At 43.3% G+C, this 15,854-nt stretch overlaps 1 protein-coding gene across 1 annotated transcript in view; it reads left to right on the forward strand.

The window, feature by feature from the left end:
• LOC137427819 (dual specificity mitogen-activated protein kinase kinase 6) overlaps window positions 1-15,854 on the forward strand; it is an 80,620-nt gene that overhangs the window by 27,826 nt on the left and 36,940 nt on the right. Inside the window, 2 exon segments of the mRNA XM_078777755.1 lie at window positions 15,417-15,483; window positions 15,806-15,854. Of these exon segments, the coding sequence (XP_078633881.1) occupies window positions 15,417-15,483; window positions 15,806-15,854 (116 nt within the window).

Genomic DNA, 15,854 nt, shown 5'->3' on the forward strand with positions numbered 1-15,854 from the left:
ATTCAGTATGTGTGTGTGTATTCAGTATGTGTGTGTGTATTCAGTATGTGTGTGTGTATTCAGTATGTGAGTGTGTATGCAGTATGTGTGTGTGTATGCAGTATGTGTGTGTAAGCAGTATGTGTGTGTAAGCAGTATGTGTGTGTGTGTGTATTCAGCATGTGTGTGTGTAATTAGTATGTGTGTGTGTATGCAGTATGTGTGTGTGTATTCAGTATGTGTGTGTGTAATCAGTATGTGTGTGTGTGTGTGTGTATTCAGTATGTGTGTGTATTCAGTATGTGTGTGTGTATTCAGTATGTGTGTGTGTGTATTCAGTATGTGTGTGTGTATTCAGTATGTGTGTGTGTATTCAGTATGTGTGTGTGTATTCAGTATGTGTGTGTGTAAACAGTATGTGTGTGTGTATTCAGTATGTGTGTGTGTAAACAGTATGTGTGTGTGTGTGTATTCAGTATGTGTGTGTGTATTCAGTATGTGTGTGTGTATTCAGTATGTGTGTGTGTATTCAGTATGTGTGTGTGTGTATTCAGTATGTGTGTGTGTATTCAGTATGTGTGTGTGTATTCAGTATGTGTGTGTGTGTGTATTCAGTATGTGTGTGTGTATTCAGTATGTGTGTGTGTATTCAGTATGTGTGTGTGTATTGAGTATGTGTGTGTGTATTGAGTATGTGTGTGTGTATTCAGTATGTGTGTGTGTGTTGAGTATGTGTGTGTGTGTATTCAGTATGTGTGTGTGTAATTAGTATGTGTGTGTGTATTCAGTATGTGTGTGTGTGTATTCAGTATGTGTGTGTGTATTCAGTATGTGTGTGTGTGTATTCAGTATGTGTGTGTGTGTATTCAGTATGTGTGTGTGTGTATATCAGTAGGTGTGTGTATTTATTCAGTATGTGTGTGTGTGTGTATTCACTATGTGTGTGTGTATTCAGTATGTGTGTGTGTGTATTCAGTATGTGTGTATTCAGTAGTATGTGTGTGTGTGTATTCAGTATGTTTGTGTGTATTCAGTATGTGTGTGTGTGTATTCAGTATGTATGTGTGTGAGTGTGTGTATTCAGTAGTATGTGTGTGTGTGTGTATTCAGTATGTATGTGTGTATTCAGTATGTATGTGTGTATTCAGTATGTGTGCGTGTGTGTGTGTGTGTATTCAGTATGTTTGTGTGTATTCAATATGTGTGTGTGTGTTTGTATATGTATGTGTGTGTGTATTCAGTATTTGTGTGTGTTTGTATGTGTATGTTTGTGTGTTTTCAGTATGTGTGTGTGTGTGTATTCAGTATGTGTGTGTGTGTGTGTATTCAGTATGTGTGTGTGTATTCAGTAGTACGTATGTGTGTGTGTATTCAGTATGTGTGTGTGTATTCAGTATGTACGTGTGTATTCAGTATGTATGTGTGTATTCAGTATGTGTGTGTGTGTGTGTGTGTGTGTGTGTGTGTGTGTGTGTGTGTGTGTGTGTGTGTGTGTGTATTCAGTTTGTTTGTGTGTATTCAGTATGTGTGTGTGTTTGTATATGTATGTTTGTGTGCATATCTGTACATGTGCGTGTTTTTCTGTTTGCATATCAGTATATGTGTGTGTTTATGGGAATGTGTGTGTTCCCACTGTGCAATGTGGTATAAATAGCTGCTTCGTTTTTTTCCTAGCAGCAAACTTTCCTTCTCTTCTGCACCACCTTTCCGGGTATCTCCTATGGCACCACGTGGGAGGGGTTGTGGTGGTGAACGGGACCGGGTGGGCTGCTTGGACATAGCTGTTAAACCACGTGGGTTACCCGACAAAAAAATCCGCTCTCGCTGTGATAAAAAAAACCTCCATTACAAAGTACAACCATCATGCAAACTGAACGTGGAGTAATTTATAATCATAATTACTACCACGATGTAAACCACATAGTTTATTTATAATTATAATTACTATCACAATGTAAACCACACAGTTCATTGATATAATCATAATTACTATCACAATATAAACCACATAGTTTATTTATATAATCAAAATTACTACCACGATGTAAACCACATACTTTATTTATAATCATAATTACTATCACAATGTAAATCACATAGTTTATTTATAATCATAATTACTATCACAATGTAAATCACATAGTTTATTTATAATTATAATTACTGTCACAATGTAAACCACACAGTTCATTGATATAATCATAATTACTATCACAATATAAACCACATAGTTTATTTATATAATCAAAATTACTACCACGATGTAAACCACATACTTTATTTATAATCATAATTACTATCACAATGTAAATCACATAGCTTATTTATAATTGGTTCACGAGTTATCAAGTGACCACTATATTCGTCATGTGTGTGCGTCTGTCTCTGTGTGTGTGTCTGTCTGTCCGCAGCATAACTACCCGATGATATCCGATCTTGATGAAACTTGGGTGGGAGGGTGATATCATGATCTAGTTGTGTTCTGCCTAGAGTGGGCGTATTGCACCCATCGTGGGCGGAGCCACGCCCAAAAAAAGATGTCTTTTTAGGGGGTAATCGAGCTCAAGCTACATCTTCTCCGAGGGGTTTGGTGGAATCTAACAGGGGTTTCGGTATTTGCCAACCTCTTGGATTTGCCAACCTCTTGGTCACAAGGTCACGAAATTTAGAAAAGTCGATTTTTGATGGTTTTATTACATTGTTCACTTCCTGATAGGGTGAAATGTCGTACTGTTACGTGTTCCTCCCCGACCTCCTGGTCTTGGTATACCTCCGAACCCCGAGAGGAGCCACGGCAGAAAAATATATTATTCCGTGTCGAAATCAATATTGAAACCACACCAATGATTATCCACAAACCAAATAATCTATTAAAAAGCACACAGGAAGAACCATACAACAATGATAGCAATCAACCATATAATCAATCTTAAGATGGTACCATCCCATCTAGTAACTTAACTCAAACTCACGGCCTCCCAGGGAATGGAACAGAGCACTCCTCAATGTCTCTATAACTCTCCAAGGCGAAGTTGATTCGCTCCAGCGATCGTTGGAACAATGTCCGATCAAGTTCAATCGAGGCGTAGGCGGTCGAAGCGACACAGAAGTCACGTGGTCCAACAGCCAGCAAACTCGCGGTAGAATGGAAAATCCCCAAAGACGTGCGCCGACATACACGTTCGCCGTTCAATCAGTGAGCCGCCGTGTAATCTTCAAACGCCGCTTTAGTGCACAGCCCTCCCCGGCAGACCACCGGATTAACCGTGAAGACCGTAAGACCAGCCGACGCGACAAAAACCTTTTCCGATGAACAAAATGTGTGCGGGGCAAAGTGTGCGGGGCAAAATGGCTGACGGCTCTCACTCGAGCCGGAGCCTCTCGGCAAGGATTCTCCGGAACCTCGATGCCGATACCTGACTACGCAGGTTCCTCAATACTCCGGCGATAACACCTATCGCACGAACTTCCTTTCAAGGTCTCAAAGTTCCCTCGCGACGTTCGCTCGACCACGCCCGTTACAGAGCTTCGACACACGTCTTCCCTGACCTTTGCCTCACGACCTCTTCTTCCTCACTCGACGTCTTCCGGTCCACGATCCGATTTTCTGTTTCATTTTTACCATGAGTGCTTTTAACATTTTAATCACAATAACCATTTCCTTTAAACAACAATAATCGCCGTTTCCTTCCACCCCAGATAAGAATAATAATACCTAACCAGAAATGTTTCACGTGGATGAAAATCACCACCACGGAAGGGCCGAATCCATAACACCCCCCCCCCCCAACCCCCCCTCAAGAAAGAAAGTTTGAACATCGCGAAAACTTTCTTTGCAGGCAAACTCTTGAAACCAACAAACGTAAACTCACAACCCAAATCATCAATTCCCGTGAACAACAATAATCAAGATTTCTCAAAAATAAAGCAACAAACTTCGAACAACCCACAGAGATTTCCAAAGTTAATTATTTTTTTATTTTTATTTTTTTTGTATACAAGATCGAGGCTCGTGAAAGAGCGAACATTAATCACACAGAAAGACAAACCGACACATAAAACATATAACATCGGGAGCGGTAGACAAGATGGGGAGAGAGGGGGAAGGACACAAACACAACATTTGAGAGCAGGGACCGAGAGACATGGAGACATCGAGAGATCTGAGAGAGGGCGAGGGCTTTGGGGGGGGGGGGGGGGGGGGCATGGGAAGGGGGCGGTGGGAGAGGTATAAAACATATGGACACTGCCAGGACTTCCAGGAAAGAAGTTGGAATTTCAAACAAGGTGGATCTGGGGTGAATTAGCGGGGGTAGAAAAGATCAAGGTTTTGGATGGGGGAAGATAAGAGATGGTGGTGAGCAGCTGTTTTAAAGACCTGGAGGGAGGAGTGGGATTGAAGGGAGTGAGGGAGTTTGTTCCAGAGGCGGGAGAAAAGAGGAATGAAAGAGTGAAGGTGAGCAGAGAGCCGAGATTTCGGCAGTTTAACCATCAGCGTCAGCTGACTCTGGACAAAGCGTCAGCCACGACATTGTCCCTGCCCTTTACGTTCAATTTCTCAGTTGGACTCCTGCAAAGCCAAACTTCATCTCATCCCCCTCTGATTTTACTTTTCGTTTCTTTTGAATGAAGGTTAAGGGGTAGTAATCAAAATCCAAAGTCAAGCAAAACTACAACACTTTTCCCGGGAGGCCGAGCTGAAAGCCAGGTTCCATGGTGGTTGGGGTGGTGAGGCCTGGAAGTATTCACTACATGGACGCCTTTAGGAACGTGGAGTTCACGGTTAGCCCATGCAGGAAAGTTCACTACATGGACGCCTTTAGGAACGTAGAGTTCACGGTTAATCCGTGTAGGAAAGTTCACTATATAGATGCCTTTAGGAACGTGGCGTTCACGGTTAATCCGTGTAGGAATTTTTTTTGCTCGGCTGCTCCGCAGCATTCAGTGCTTCAACTCTTTCTAACTTTCGTAATAATCACGGGTGGACCGCTTGTCACTGTAGTCACGTAAATAGCGGTCTCTCTCTCGGCCACTACCCTGATTATCATTCCTGCGGGAGCTGCCGTAACCCTGGGAGCCTCCGTAGTAATATCGACTGCGGCCACCACCAAAACTACCGCCACGTTTTCCTCTTCTGTCGCCCCCTCGATGCCTACGGCCTGCCTTCTCTTCGGCTATGGTCCGACCCTAAAAATCCTTACCATTCCAAACCGTCTCTGTCTCTTTGGCGTCCTTTGTGTTTTCAAACGAGACAAAGCCAAACCCTCTTGACTTTTGCATTTCCCTGTCTTTTACCAGCCGCACTTCCAGAAGCAGTCCATATTTGCTGAAAACAGAGGTCAGAACTTCTTTCTTTGTTTTGAAGTTCAGTCCACCCACAAATAACTTGTCAAATTTGTCGCCATCCCTAACTGGTGTGGTGTTATTTTCCCTGCTGGGCTTTTTACCAACCATCGGGTTACCATAAACTTGACCACCGGCCAAATCATTCCCGATAACAACAGATACTCCCTCTACAGGAAGAGTGTCTTGTAAACCTACGGTGACCAGTCCTGACACCAAATCGGACTCCAAATGGATGACATGAAGTGGAGCTCTAACACAGCCACCAATCCCCTGTAAACGAACACTATCACCAGTTGCCGTCTCCTCTGACAATGGCAAGATGCCTTCAAGCATTAAAGATTGATGTGCTTCTGTGTCCCTCAATACCCTAACAGGTCTCCGGTAGTCGGGTCTCCGTCCAGTGACACCAACCCCTCTGAAATAAATGGTTGGTAACCCTTTTGAGGGCGATTACTCACATTTGCCATTGCATTCGGAGTTGTACTAGTCGAACTCCGCTCCTGATTTTCCTTTCCCAGAGCATAACAGTGGGACATCAAGTGTCCACGTTTATGGCAAAAAGCGCAAGTAGGCAAGTAGGAGGAGAACCTCGTGGTTTGTCTCGAGCCCCCCGGAGGATAAGTCTGCCTTGGAACTGCTGTCTTCGGATTTCTAGAAGTCGTGGTATCAGAGTCGTCCTCATATTCATGTTGAGGCCGCCCTCATGAATTTTCGTTCTCCGCCCCTGATGTACCATAGCTCCCCTGGCTAGGTCTAGGCGAGAAGTTAGGTTTGTGGAACCCCATCCTGTGGGTTAAGGCAAAGTCATCAGCCATGGCTGCTGCCTCATAAAGCTTTGGTACTTTCCTTTCCTCCAGATGAACTTTAATGTCCTCGTGGACACACTGTTGGAATTCCTCCACCAGGATCAATTGCCGCAATAGTTTGAAGTCTTTCCCAACCCCTTTTGAATCACACCACCTATCAAACATGGGTTCTTTCATTCTGGCAAACTCCACATGGGTCTCACTCTCCCTCTTCCTGGCATTCCGGAATTTTTGCCGGCAAGCTTCCGGGACCAATTCATAGGCTTTGAGAATGTTTTTTTTCACTATCTCATAATCTGCACATTGGTCAATCGGTAAAGCCGAATAAATAGTTTGAGCTTTACCTACCAGAACACTTTGCATTAACATGGTCCAGGACTCCTCGGGCCATTTTAGCAGTTGAGCCACTTTCTCAAAGTGTGAAAAAAAATTGGCTACCTTCTTTTCATTGAAGGGTGGAACCAGCCTCACATGTCTGCCAACATCCCAGGTGTTCTGACTAGGTGTCGAACCAGTCGGCATGGATGGTACCTCTCGCCGTTCTTTCATTACATCCAGCTCCTTGAATCTAATTTCCTGCTGAAGCGCCATTTCACGGTCCCTTAACTCCCTTTCGGCTTTTCTCTCCTCTAACCTTTCCTGGAGTTCTCTTTCAACTCTCCTTTCCTCTGCTTTTCTTTCTTCGAGTTCTCTTGCAGCTCTCCTTTCCTATGCTTTTTCCTTTTCTCTTTTCTCTTCGAGTTTTCGTTCCTGTGCTGCTCTTTCCTTTTCTGCTTTCCTTTCCTCTGCTCTTTCTGGTGCTTTTTTATCTTCTAACCTTTCCTGGAGGTCTCGTTCAACTCTCCTTTCCTCTGCTTTTCTTACTTCGAGTTCTCTTGCAGCTCTCCTTTCCTCTGCTTTTTCCCTTTCCTGGCTCTGCAATTGCATCTCCAGTTTCCGGAGCTCCACATTTTCTTGTTCCTCGGGTAACCAATCCAAGGCTCCCTCTTCCCATGTTCCTTGTCCCACCAGAGATTATATCACCAATCTCTGCATCTCTGCTTTCCTCATATTCGTTCGAACCTCCAAGCTAAAATGTCTGGCCAATACCAAGAGGTCCGATTTTAATAACGCTCTGAACTGTGCCTCACTAGGAGTCACAGCAAACTTCTCTGCATCAAACTCCATGGTGACTATTGTTAACACCTGTTAACCTTCACACAAGAAAAAAAATTTTAAGGAAATTTTTTTTTGAAACATTTGGGAATGTTGGAAAAAGTTCCAAATTTGGGAATTCTGGGAATGTTAGGGAATTCTTTCCCAGACTAAATTTAGGGAATTTTAGATCCCGGACGCAGACCCAATTTCGAGCCCACGAGTCAATTAGACGAGCCCCCAATTTCTGTTACGTGTTCCTCCCCGACCTCCTAGTCTTGGTATACCTCCGAACCCCGAGAGGAGCCACGGCAGAAAAATATATTATTCCGTGTCGAAATCAATATTGAAACCACACCAATGATTATCCACAAACCAAATAATCTATTAAAAAGCACACAGGAAGAACCATACAACAATGATAGCAATCAACCATATAATCAATCTTAAGATGGTACCATCCCATCTGGTAACTTAACTCAAACTCACGGCCTCCCAGGGAATGGAACCGAGCACTTCTCAATGTCTCTATAACTCTCCAAGGTGAAGTTGATTCGCTCCAGCGATCGTTGGAACAATGTCCGATCAAGTTCAATCGAGGCGTAGGCGGTGGAAGCGACACAGAAGTTACGTGGTCCAACACCCAGCAAACTCGCGGTAGAATGGAAAATCCCCAAAGACGTTTGCCGTTCAATCAGCGAGCCGCCGTGTAATCTTCAAACGCCGCTTTAGTGCACAGCCCTCCCCGGCAGACCACCGGAGGGTAAGACCAGCCAACGTGACAAAAACCTTTTCCGATGAACGCAGCGCGTGGGGCAAAATGGCGGACGGCTCTCACTCGAGCCGGAGCCTCTAGGCAAGGATTCTCCGGAACCTCAATGCCGATACCTGACTATGCAGGTTCCTCAATACTCCGGCGATAACACCTATCGCACGAACTTCCTTTCAAGGTCTCAAAGTTCCCTCGTGACGTTCGCTGGACCACGCCTGTTAGAGCTTCGACACGCGTCTTCCCCGACCTTTGCCTCACGACCTCTTCTTCCTCGCTCGACGTCTTCCGGTCCACGATCCGATTTCCTGTTTCATTTTTACCATGAGCGCTCTTAACCTTTTAATCACAATAACCATTTCCTTTAAACAACAATAATCGCTGTTTCCTTTCAACCCCGATAAGAATAATAAGACCTAACCAGAAATGTTTCACGTGGATGAAAACCACCACCACGGAAGGGCCGAATCCGTAACAGTACATGATCTTATATTATCACATACATCATGAAATACAAGTTTTCCAACAAATTTCAGAATCTTCGACCATTGACCTTTGAAGGTCACAAAGGTCAAATTTTCAAAGTTGTCGAAATCGAACCGAATTTTCGGTGTTGTGTAGCTAACTAACCTCATAACTGATTATGGTCCTGATGTGATGCATCAATCATCGATGATCGTGACGATCGTGACGATCGACTTGATAGTCCGTCCTTTGTCATTGAATACCGCTCGCTCGTGAACCATCATCGTCTCCTGACTTGTCATAATTACTATCACCATGTAAATCACACAGTTTATTTGTAATCATAATTACTATCAGCATGTAAACACATAGTTTATTTATAATCATAATTACTATCACCATGTAAATCAAACAGTTTATTTGTAATCATAATTACTATCAGCATGTAAACACATAGTTTATTTGTAATCATAATTACTATCACCATGTAAATCACACAGTTTATTTGTAATCATAATTACTATCAGCATGTAAACACATAGTTTATTTATAATCATAATGACTATCACCATGTAAATCACACAGTTTATTTGTAATCATAATTACTATCACCATGTAAATCACACAGTTTATTTGTCATCATAATTACTATCACCATGTAAACCACATCGTTTATTTATAATCATAATTACTACCACAATACAAACCACATAGTTTATTTATAATCATAATTACCACCACTATACAAACCATATTGTTTATTAGCCCCCTTTTTACTTGGTCTGAAATGGGGGCTTATGGATTTGGTCTCGTCCATCCGTGTGTCTGTGCTTCCACTACCATATCTCGGAGATGTATGGACCAATTTTGTTCATACTTAGCAGAAAGACAACACATGATGGTGTATGCACATTGCTTTGTTTGACGATGCAATCAAAGGTGGCCGACTGGTGGCCATTTTAGTTGTAAACTAGAGCGGCACTTTTTGACGTCACGACGTCGACTGATATGCCGCCCCCCACATTATTACATCATTATAATACTTGTATCAAGTTTGATTCAAATCCATTCATCTGTGCCCAAGTTATCACATTTTTACCTGACATGACCTCTGACCTTTGACCTCGGGCCCCTCAAAATCTAATCAGTTCATCTTTACATCATTATACATACCTGTACCAAGTTTGAATTAGATCACATCAGCCGTTCTCAAGTTATAGACCTATTACAGATTTGACCTTTGACCTATGACCCCAAAATGTAATCACTGAATCTTTACAATATTATACATACCTGTGCCAGGTTTGAATTGGATCACTTCAGCCGTTCTCATGTTATAGACCTATTACAGATTTGACCTTTGACCGATGACCCCAAAATGTAATCGCTTAATCTTTACAATATTATACATACCTGCACCAGGTTTGAATTGGATCACTTCAGCTGTTCTCAAGTTATAGACCCATTACAGATTTGACCTTTGACCCCAAAATGTAATCACTTAATCATTACAATATTATACAGATTTGATCTTTGAAGTTTTGACCCCAAAATCTAATCAGTTCATCTTTACATCATTTTACATAAGTGTACCAAATTTGGTCAGAATCCCATCTCTGGTTCACAGGTTATCGCGGTAACAGTATTTTTTTTAACCTAACATGACCTCTGACCTTTGGCTTTTGACCTCGTGACCTCAAAATCGAATCAGTTCATCTTTACCTCATTTTACATACCTGCACCAAGTTTGACTAAGATCCCTTTAGCCGTGCTCAAGTTGTCGCAGTAATGAAAACCTATCACGGACGGACCGACGGACGGACGGATGGATGGACGGACAACCTGAAAACATAATGCCTCCGCAACTTAATCGGTGGAGGCATAAAAAACCCGATGCTGAACACGTCCTCAACCATTTCTCGGGCATGCATTTGCCGATGTTGTTTAAACCTGGCACACCAATAATGAATTATGGCTTGATTATGGCACGCAATTTATTTTCGAGATCATGGCAATTATGGCACGCAATTTATTTTCGAGATCAGATCCAAGATGGCCGACTGGTGGCCATTTTGTTACTTAAACGTGCCCCCATCCATTTCTCGGACATGCATGGACCGATTTTCTTCAAACTTGGCACAAAGACAATACATGAGTATACATATACATATGCAGAAGATTTTGTTTTGTCATCCGACCAAAGATGGCCGACTGACTGCATTTAACTCCAAACAGCCAGATTACTAAAACCATGGCAGGGTCTATGACATTTTATGTCTTTTTCTTCTTGTTTGTCTTTTTCTTCTTGGGGGTGGTTGCCCCCCGGTCAGGCTTGGTCTGTGTGCCAAATTTGGTGGTAGGCGGCTTAGCGGTCTTTGCAAAAAACGCGAAGACAGACAGACAGAGACCATACAAACCATACGTGCAAAGCTTGTTTCTTTTATAATCTCAGTTGTTACCTCCACCACTGAAGGTGGACGGAGGTTATGTTTTCACCCCTGTCTGTCTGTCTTTGCCTGTCTGTTAACAGAATATCTCAAAAAGTTGTGGACGGATTCAGACAATTTTATGAAGAGGTTGGGTATGTCACAAGCAGGAAATAATTCTATTTTGGTGAAGATCCGGATGTGGATCTGATAATTTTTTAAGTGAATCTTCACCATTGAGAGGGACGAAAAAGAATATATAGCGTGATATTTCAAAAAGTTTTGGACGACTCACGATAAAACTTGGTGGATGAGTTGGTTTGGCGACAACAACAAGCCGATTAGATTTTGGCTCATGTCCGAACCAGATCTGGCCTATCAGTGGATAGAAAATGTAAACTGTTCAGCCTGGAAGAGGTATGCACTCTACCAAGTGCCATTCTATTTTTTTTTTTTTAGGTAAATTTCCAAGGACTAAAAAACCTGGCGCGATGCGAGACATTCCAGGCATACTAATCTGCAAACTGTGGAATAGCTATCGATAGGCATAGCATTCATAGGATATGTGTCCCGTCTCTCTCCATGATGTGTCTCTGCCCCCTTCCTGCACCCACGTCATCACTGGTACATCTAAGGAATGGCATTTCTCGGAATAAAAAACAAACTCGTTCCGGTAATTTTTGTTTTTTTGCAAACTCACCCATTCGCCACCCTCCCCCGCTGGCTCTACCCCCACCATGGTCACTTCACTGGCTGCGCAAGGCTTCCCTGCTCTATCTAACTTTGGAAATTTGGGACATTGTGGATTTAACCTCAGTTCGGACATAGGAAAAGAGTTTGGTAATAAGATTAACTTCGGAAAGGAAGGCTTGAATCAGGGGCAGTTCAAATATTGTGGACAAGCCACGGACATAAATGCACGTCGTCAGTCATCTTTATGTGTTGGATGAAAGTAAACTTCATGTTCAGCAATGCTTCAGTGAAAATTTGTGGATAAACTCGTAACTTGCAGTTTCATAATCACATTTTACCGTTTTGTCTTTTGAGTGTAATATTCTTTGTGTTGTTTATTTGTGTTATTCCTTTCATTGAAAGCTTTGCAAACAATAGATTATAGCACTTGGCACGGCTGCATTAGTGTTGTAGTCTTTCCAAAACTGTATCCATGGTTCTCCATTCCTTTTCCAGGTCAATCAAATTCAACTTAAGATCACAATGAATGCAACAAATTCGCTGGCAGCGGGGAGCGCTGCATCGTGAAGCACGGTGTGTTTACTCACTGGGCCAAAATATTATTTTTGGACTGGCACCCTGGTCATTTACATCCTGCAGGAATAGCGAGTTCTTCGCGTCCCTGAAAGGTTTCCAACGCATCGGTTCTGCCACAGCAGTGCCTCGGCAGCGAATTGCACTGGGTGGTTTGCCATTGCTTTTATTGCAGAGATTGAAGATGAGACTGGAGTTTTTTTGTTTTTTTTTGTATACTGAATCGAGGCTCGTGAAAGAGCTAACATTTATTTCACAAACAAATCAACCAGACAAACAAAATATACAAAAAGAGGGAGCGGAAGACAAGATGGGGAGAGAAGGGGAAGCACACAACCACAACATTTGAGAGCAGGGAGAAGTGTGGGAGGGAGAGGGCTTGGGGGCAGGAGGCGTGGGAAGGGGGGGGGGGGGGGGGGGGGTTTGACCAGGTTTGACCAGGTTGTTTGACCAGGTTGCTGGCAGACAATGTGTCGCTCTTTTTGGAAAACGTTTGTTATCGCAGTTGGGACAGCCGCCTTAATGCCATTGTCCGAAGGATGGCATTCGCTGTGATGTGAAGCACTCCCTTCCTCGATGGCATGGCCATTACCATTCTTCGGCACATCAATACTTCTTCTGTCATGGAGTTAATGTCCTGCAATCTACTGCACAACTCTTCAAACTCAGACTATCATAACACCCCGGCTCTCGTCTAATCCCAACATTTGTCTCTTTTTATTTCTCTTTTGATGAAAAATAAAGTGGAAAAGACAATAGAGGTTTACTGTACTACTTGGAAGTTGCCAGTTATTGCTGAATTGGCCACTGAGACTAAATATCTGTTTTCTTTTCCTTATAAGTGGATATTTAGTTTCCTCCACCACCAAAGGTGGATGGAGGTTATGTTTTCACCCCTGTCTGTTTGTCTGTTTGTGAACAAAATATCTCAAAAAGTTGTGGACGGATTTGGACGAAACTTGTTGGACAGGTTGTGTGTGTGACGAGGAAGAATCGATACAATTTTGGTGAATATCCGGATCCGGATCCAGCTAGTAGAATATTTAAAGTGATTCTTCACCATTGAGTGATATGGCCAACCAGGTGGAGATATGCCCTCTGCTGAGTGCCGTTCTAGATTTGTATGTATTTCAAATTGCACGGAGCCCCACAGATGAAGAAACTGGATGTGATTACATTATTTGTGCCCCTAAAGACTGGGCATGATGGCATCGTCAATGGCCACCATAGACTGGATGTGATTGAGTCATAGATGCCACATAAAGACTAGGCATGATGGTGTCATTGGTACCCCATAGAATGGGCATGATGGTGTCATTGGTACCCCATAGACTGGGCATGATGGTGCCATTGGTGCCCCATAGACTGGGCATGATGGTGCCATTGGTAACCCATAGACTGGGCATGATGGTGTCATTGGTACCCCATAGACTGGGCATGATGGTGTCATTGGTACCCCATAGACTGGGCATGATGGTGTCATTGGTACCCCATAGACTGGGCGTGATGGTGTCATTGGTACCCCATAGACTGGGCATGATGGTGCCATTGGTACCCCATAGACTGGGCATGATGGTGTCATTGGTACCCCATAGACTGGGCATGATGGTGCCGTTGGTACCCCATGGACTGGGCATGATGGTGTCATTGGTACCCCATAGACTGGGCATGATGGTGTCATTGGTACCCCATAGACTGGGCATGATGGTGTCATTGGTACCCCATAGAATGGGCATGATGGTGTCATTGGTACCCCCATATACTGGGCATGATTGCATCATCCATGCGCCTAAAGACTGAGCGTAATGGCGTCATTGGTACCCCATATACTGGGTGTAATGGCGTCATTGGTACCCCCATATACTGGGTGTAATGGCGTCATTGGTACCCCATAGACTGGGCATGATGGTGTCATTGGTACCCCATAGACTGGGCATGATGGTGTCATTGGTACCCCATAGAATGGGCATGATGGTGCCATTGGTACCCCCATATACTGGGCATGATTGCATCATCCATGCGCCTAAAGACTGAGCGTAATGGCGTCATTGGTACCCCCATATACTGGGTGTAATGGCGTCATTGGTACCCCCATATACTGGGTGTGGTGGCATCATTGGTACCCCATATACTGGGTGTAATGGCGTCATTGGTACCCCCATATACTGGGTGTAATGGCGTCATTGGTACCCCCATATACTGGGTGTAATGGCGTCATTGGTACCCCCATATACTGGGTGTGGTGGCATCATTGGTGCCACCTAAAGACTGGAAGTGATTGATTAATTACACGCCTGAAGTATCAATAGGACTTGAGATTTTATGCAAAGCCGGGAAAACCTGTCGACGTGAAATTTATCTTATTTGATTTTTAGTTAGATGTCATTTGCTGGTACCGTCATATGATCAACTGACAGCTGATAAGAGCACGCTAACAAGCGTGGAAAGAAAGTTTTGGTTGTTTCGAGATCAGCAGAGAAAAAACAATGCAGGAATCAACTAGAACGACACTCGATTTTTCTTTTTTTCTATCTTTTTTGTATACAAGATCGAGGCTCATGTAAGAGCTAAAACCGCATACCTGCATCAGACTGAGCAGTTCACCTTTTGTATCCCAATGATAGGCCGGATCTGCATCCGGACATGAACCAGAATCGAACTAGCTTGTTCTCGTCACCGACCCAACTTGTCCACCAAGATTCGTCCGAATCCGTCCACAACTTTTTCAAATATCGTGCTATATTTCGTTTTTGGCCCCATCTGTCAATAGTGAAGAATTGCTCAAAAAGTTATCGGATCCGGATCTTCACCAAAATCGAATCACTTCGTCCTTGTCACACACCGAACATGTCCTCCAAGATTTGTCGGAATCCGTCGATAATTTTTTGAGATATCGTGCTAACAGACAGACAAATAGGCCTGAAAACATAACCTCGGTCCACTCTCGGTGGCGGAGGTAAGAACGCAAGCCTGTTGAATTACTTTTTCATCTTATCTGATGAATGGCTAATTTTAAGTCTCTGCATCTTCTTCTTCTTTATTTTTCTGCATGATTGTGTAGATTGTAGATGCTGTAATTGCACGTTGAGTGATTGGAGCTCCTTGATTGCAAAGTCAATGCCTTCACGTAGTTCACGTAGTGCGTAGTTTTTTGCAGCAATGTATCATGAAATTAGCTCTGTTAACCTCCATCTTTGTTATCTCCTCTCTTCTCTCATTTTGCAGCCAAGGTAAAGAAACGCCCTCCAATAAGGATTAACGAAGAAGTGTTCAGACCGACCACTCCACCTGGGTAAGATCTCCATCATCGTCGTCGTATGAAATTACCGCTTTATCCCTCCTCTGTTGTATTCGTGAATAATGGCAAATAAATTGTGAACAACACCTTCTCACAGTTAACCTCCATTGGTGATATCTCTAAATCCACACGTAAGTTGCATTATCTACAATCGACATAGTCTGTACATTGTATACCCTTTTCCTGATTACAACTCTGCCACCGCTGTTTGCATTTCTAGCTTCTGATTGTTTTCTTGCCACCCCCCCCCCCCCCCCCCACTGTTTGTTTGATCCTGCCATGTTTGTTATTTTGATTCATCTGAGTGGCTGTACAGCCCTCCGAGAGACTTGGATTCAAAGGCCTGTATCACCATTGACGATAAG

This window comes from Myxine glutinosa, chromosome 5, assembly GCF_964187855.1.
Source record: "Myxine glutinosa chromosome 5, kmMyxGlut1.1, whole genome shotgun sequence".
Taxonomy (NCBI): Eukaryota; Metazoa; Chordata; class Myxini; order Myxiniformes; family Myxinidae; genus Myxine; species Myxine glutinosa.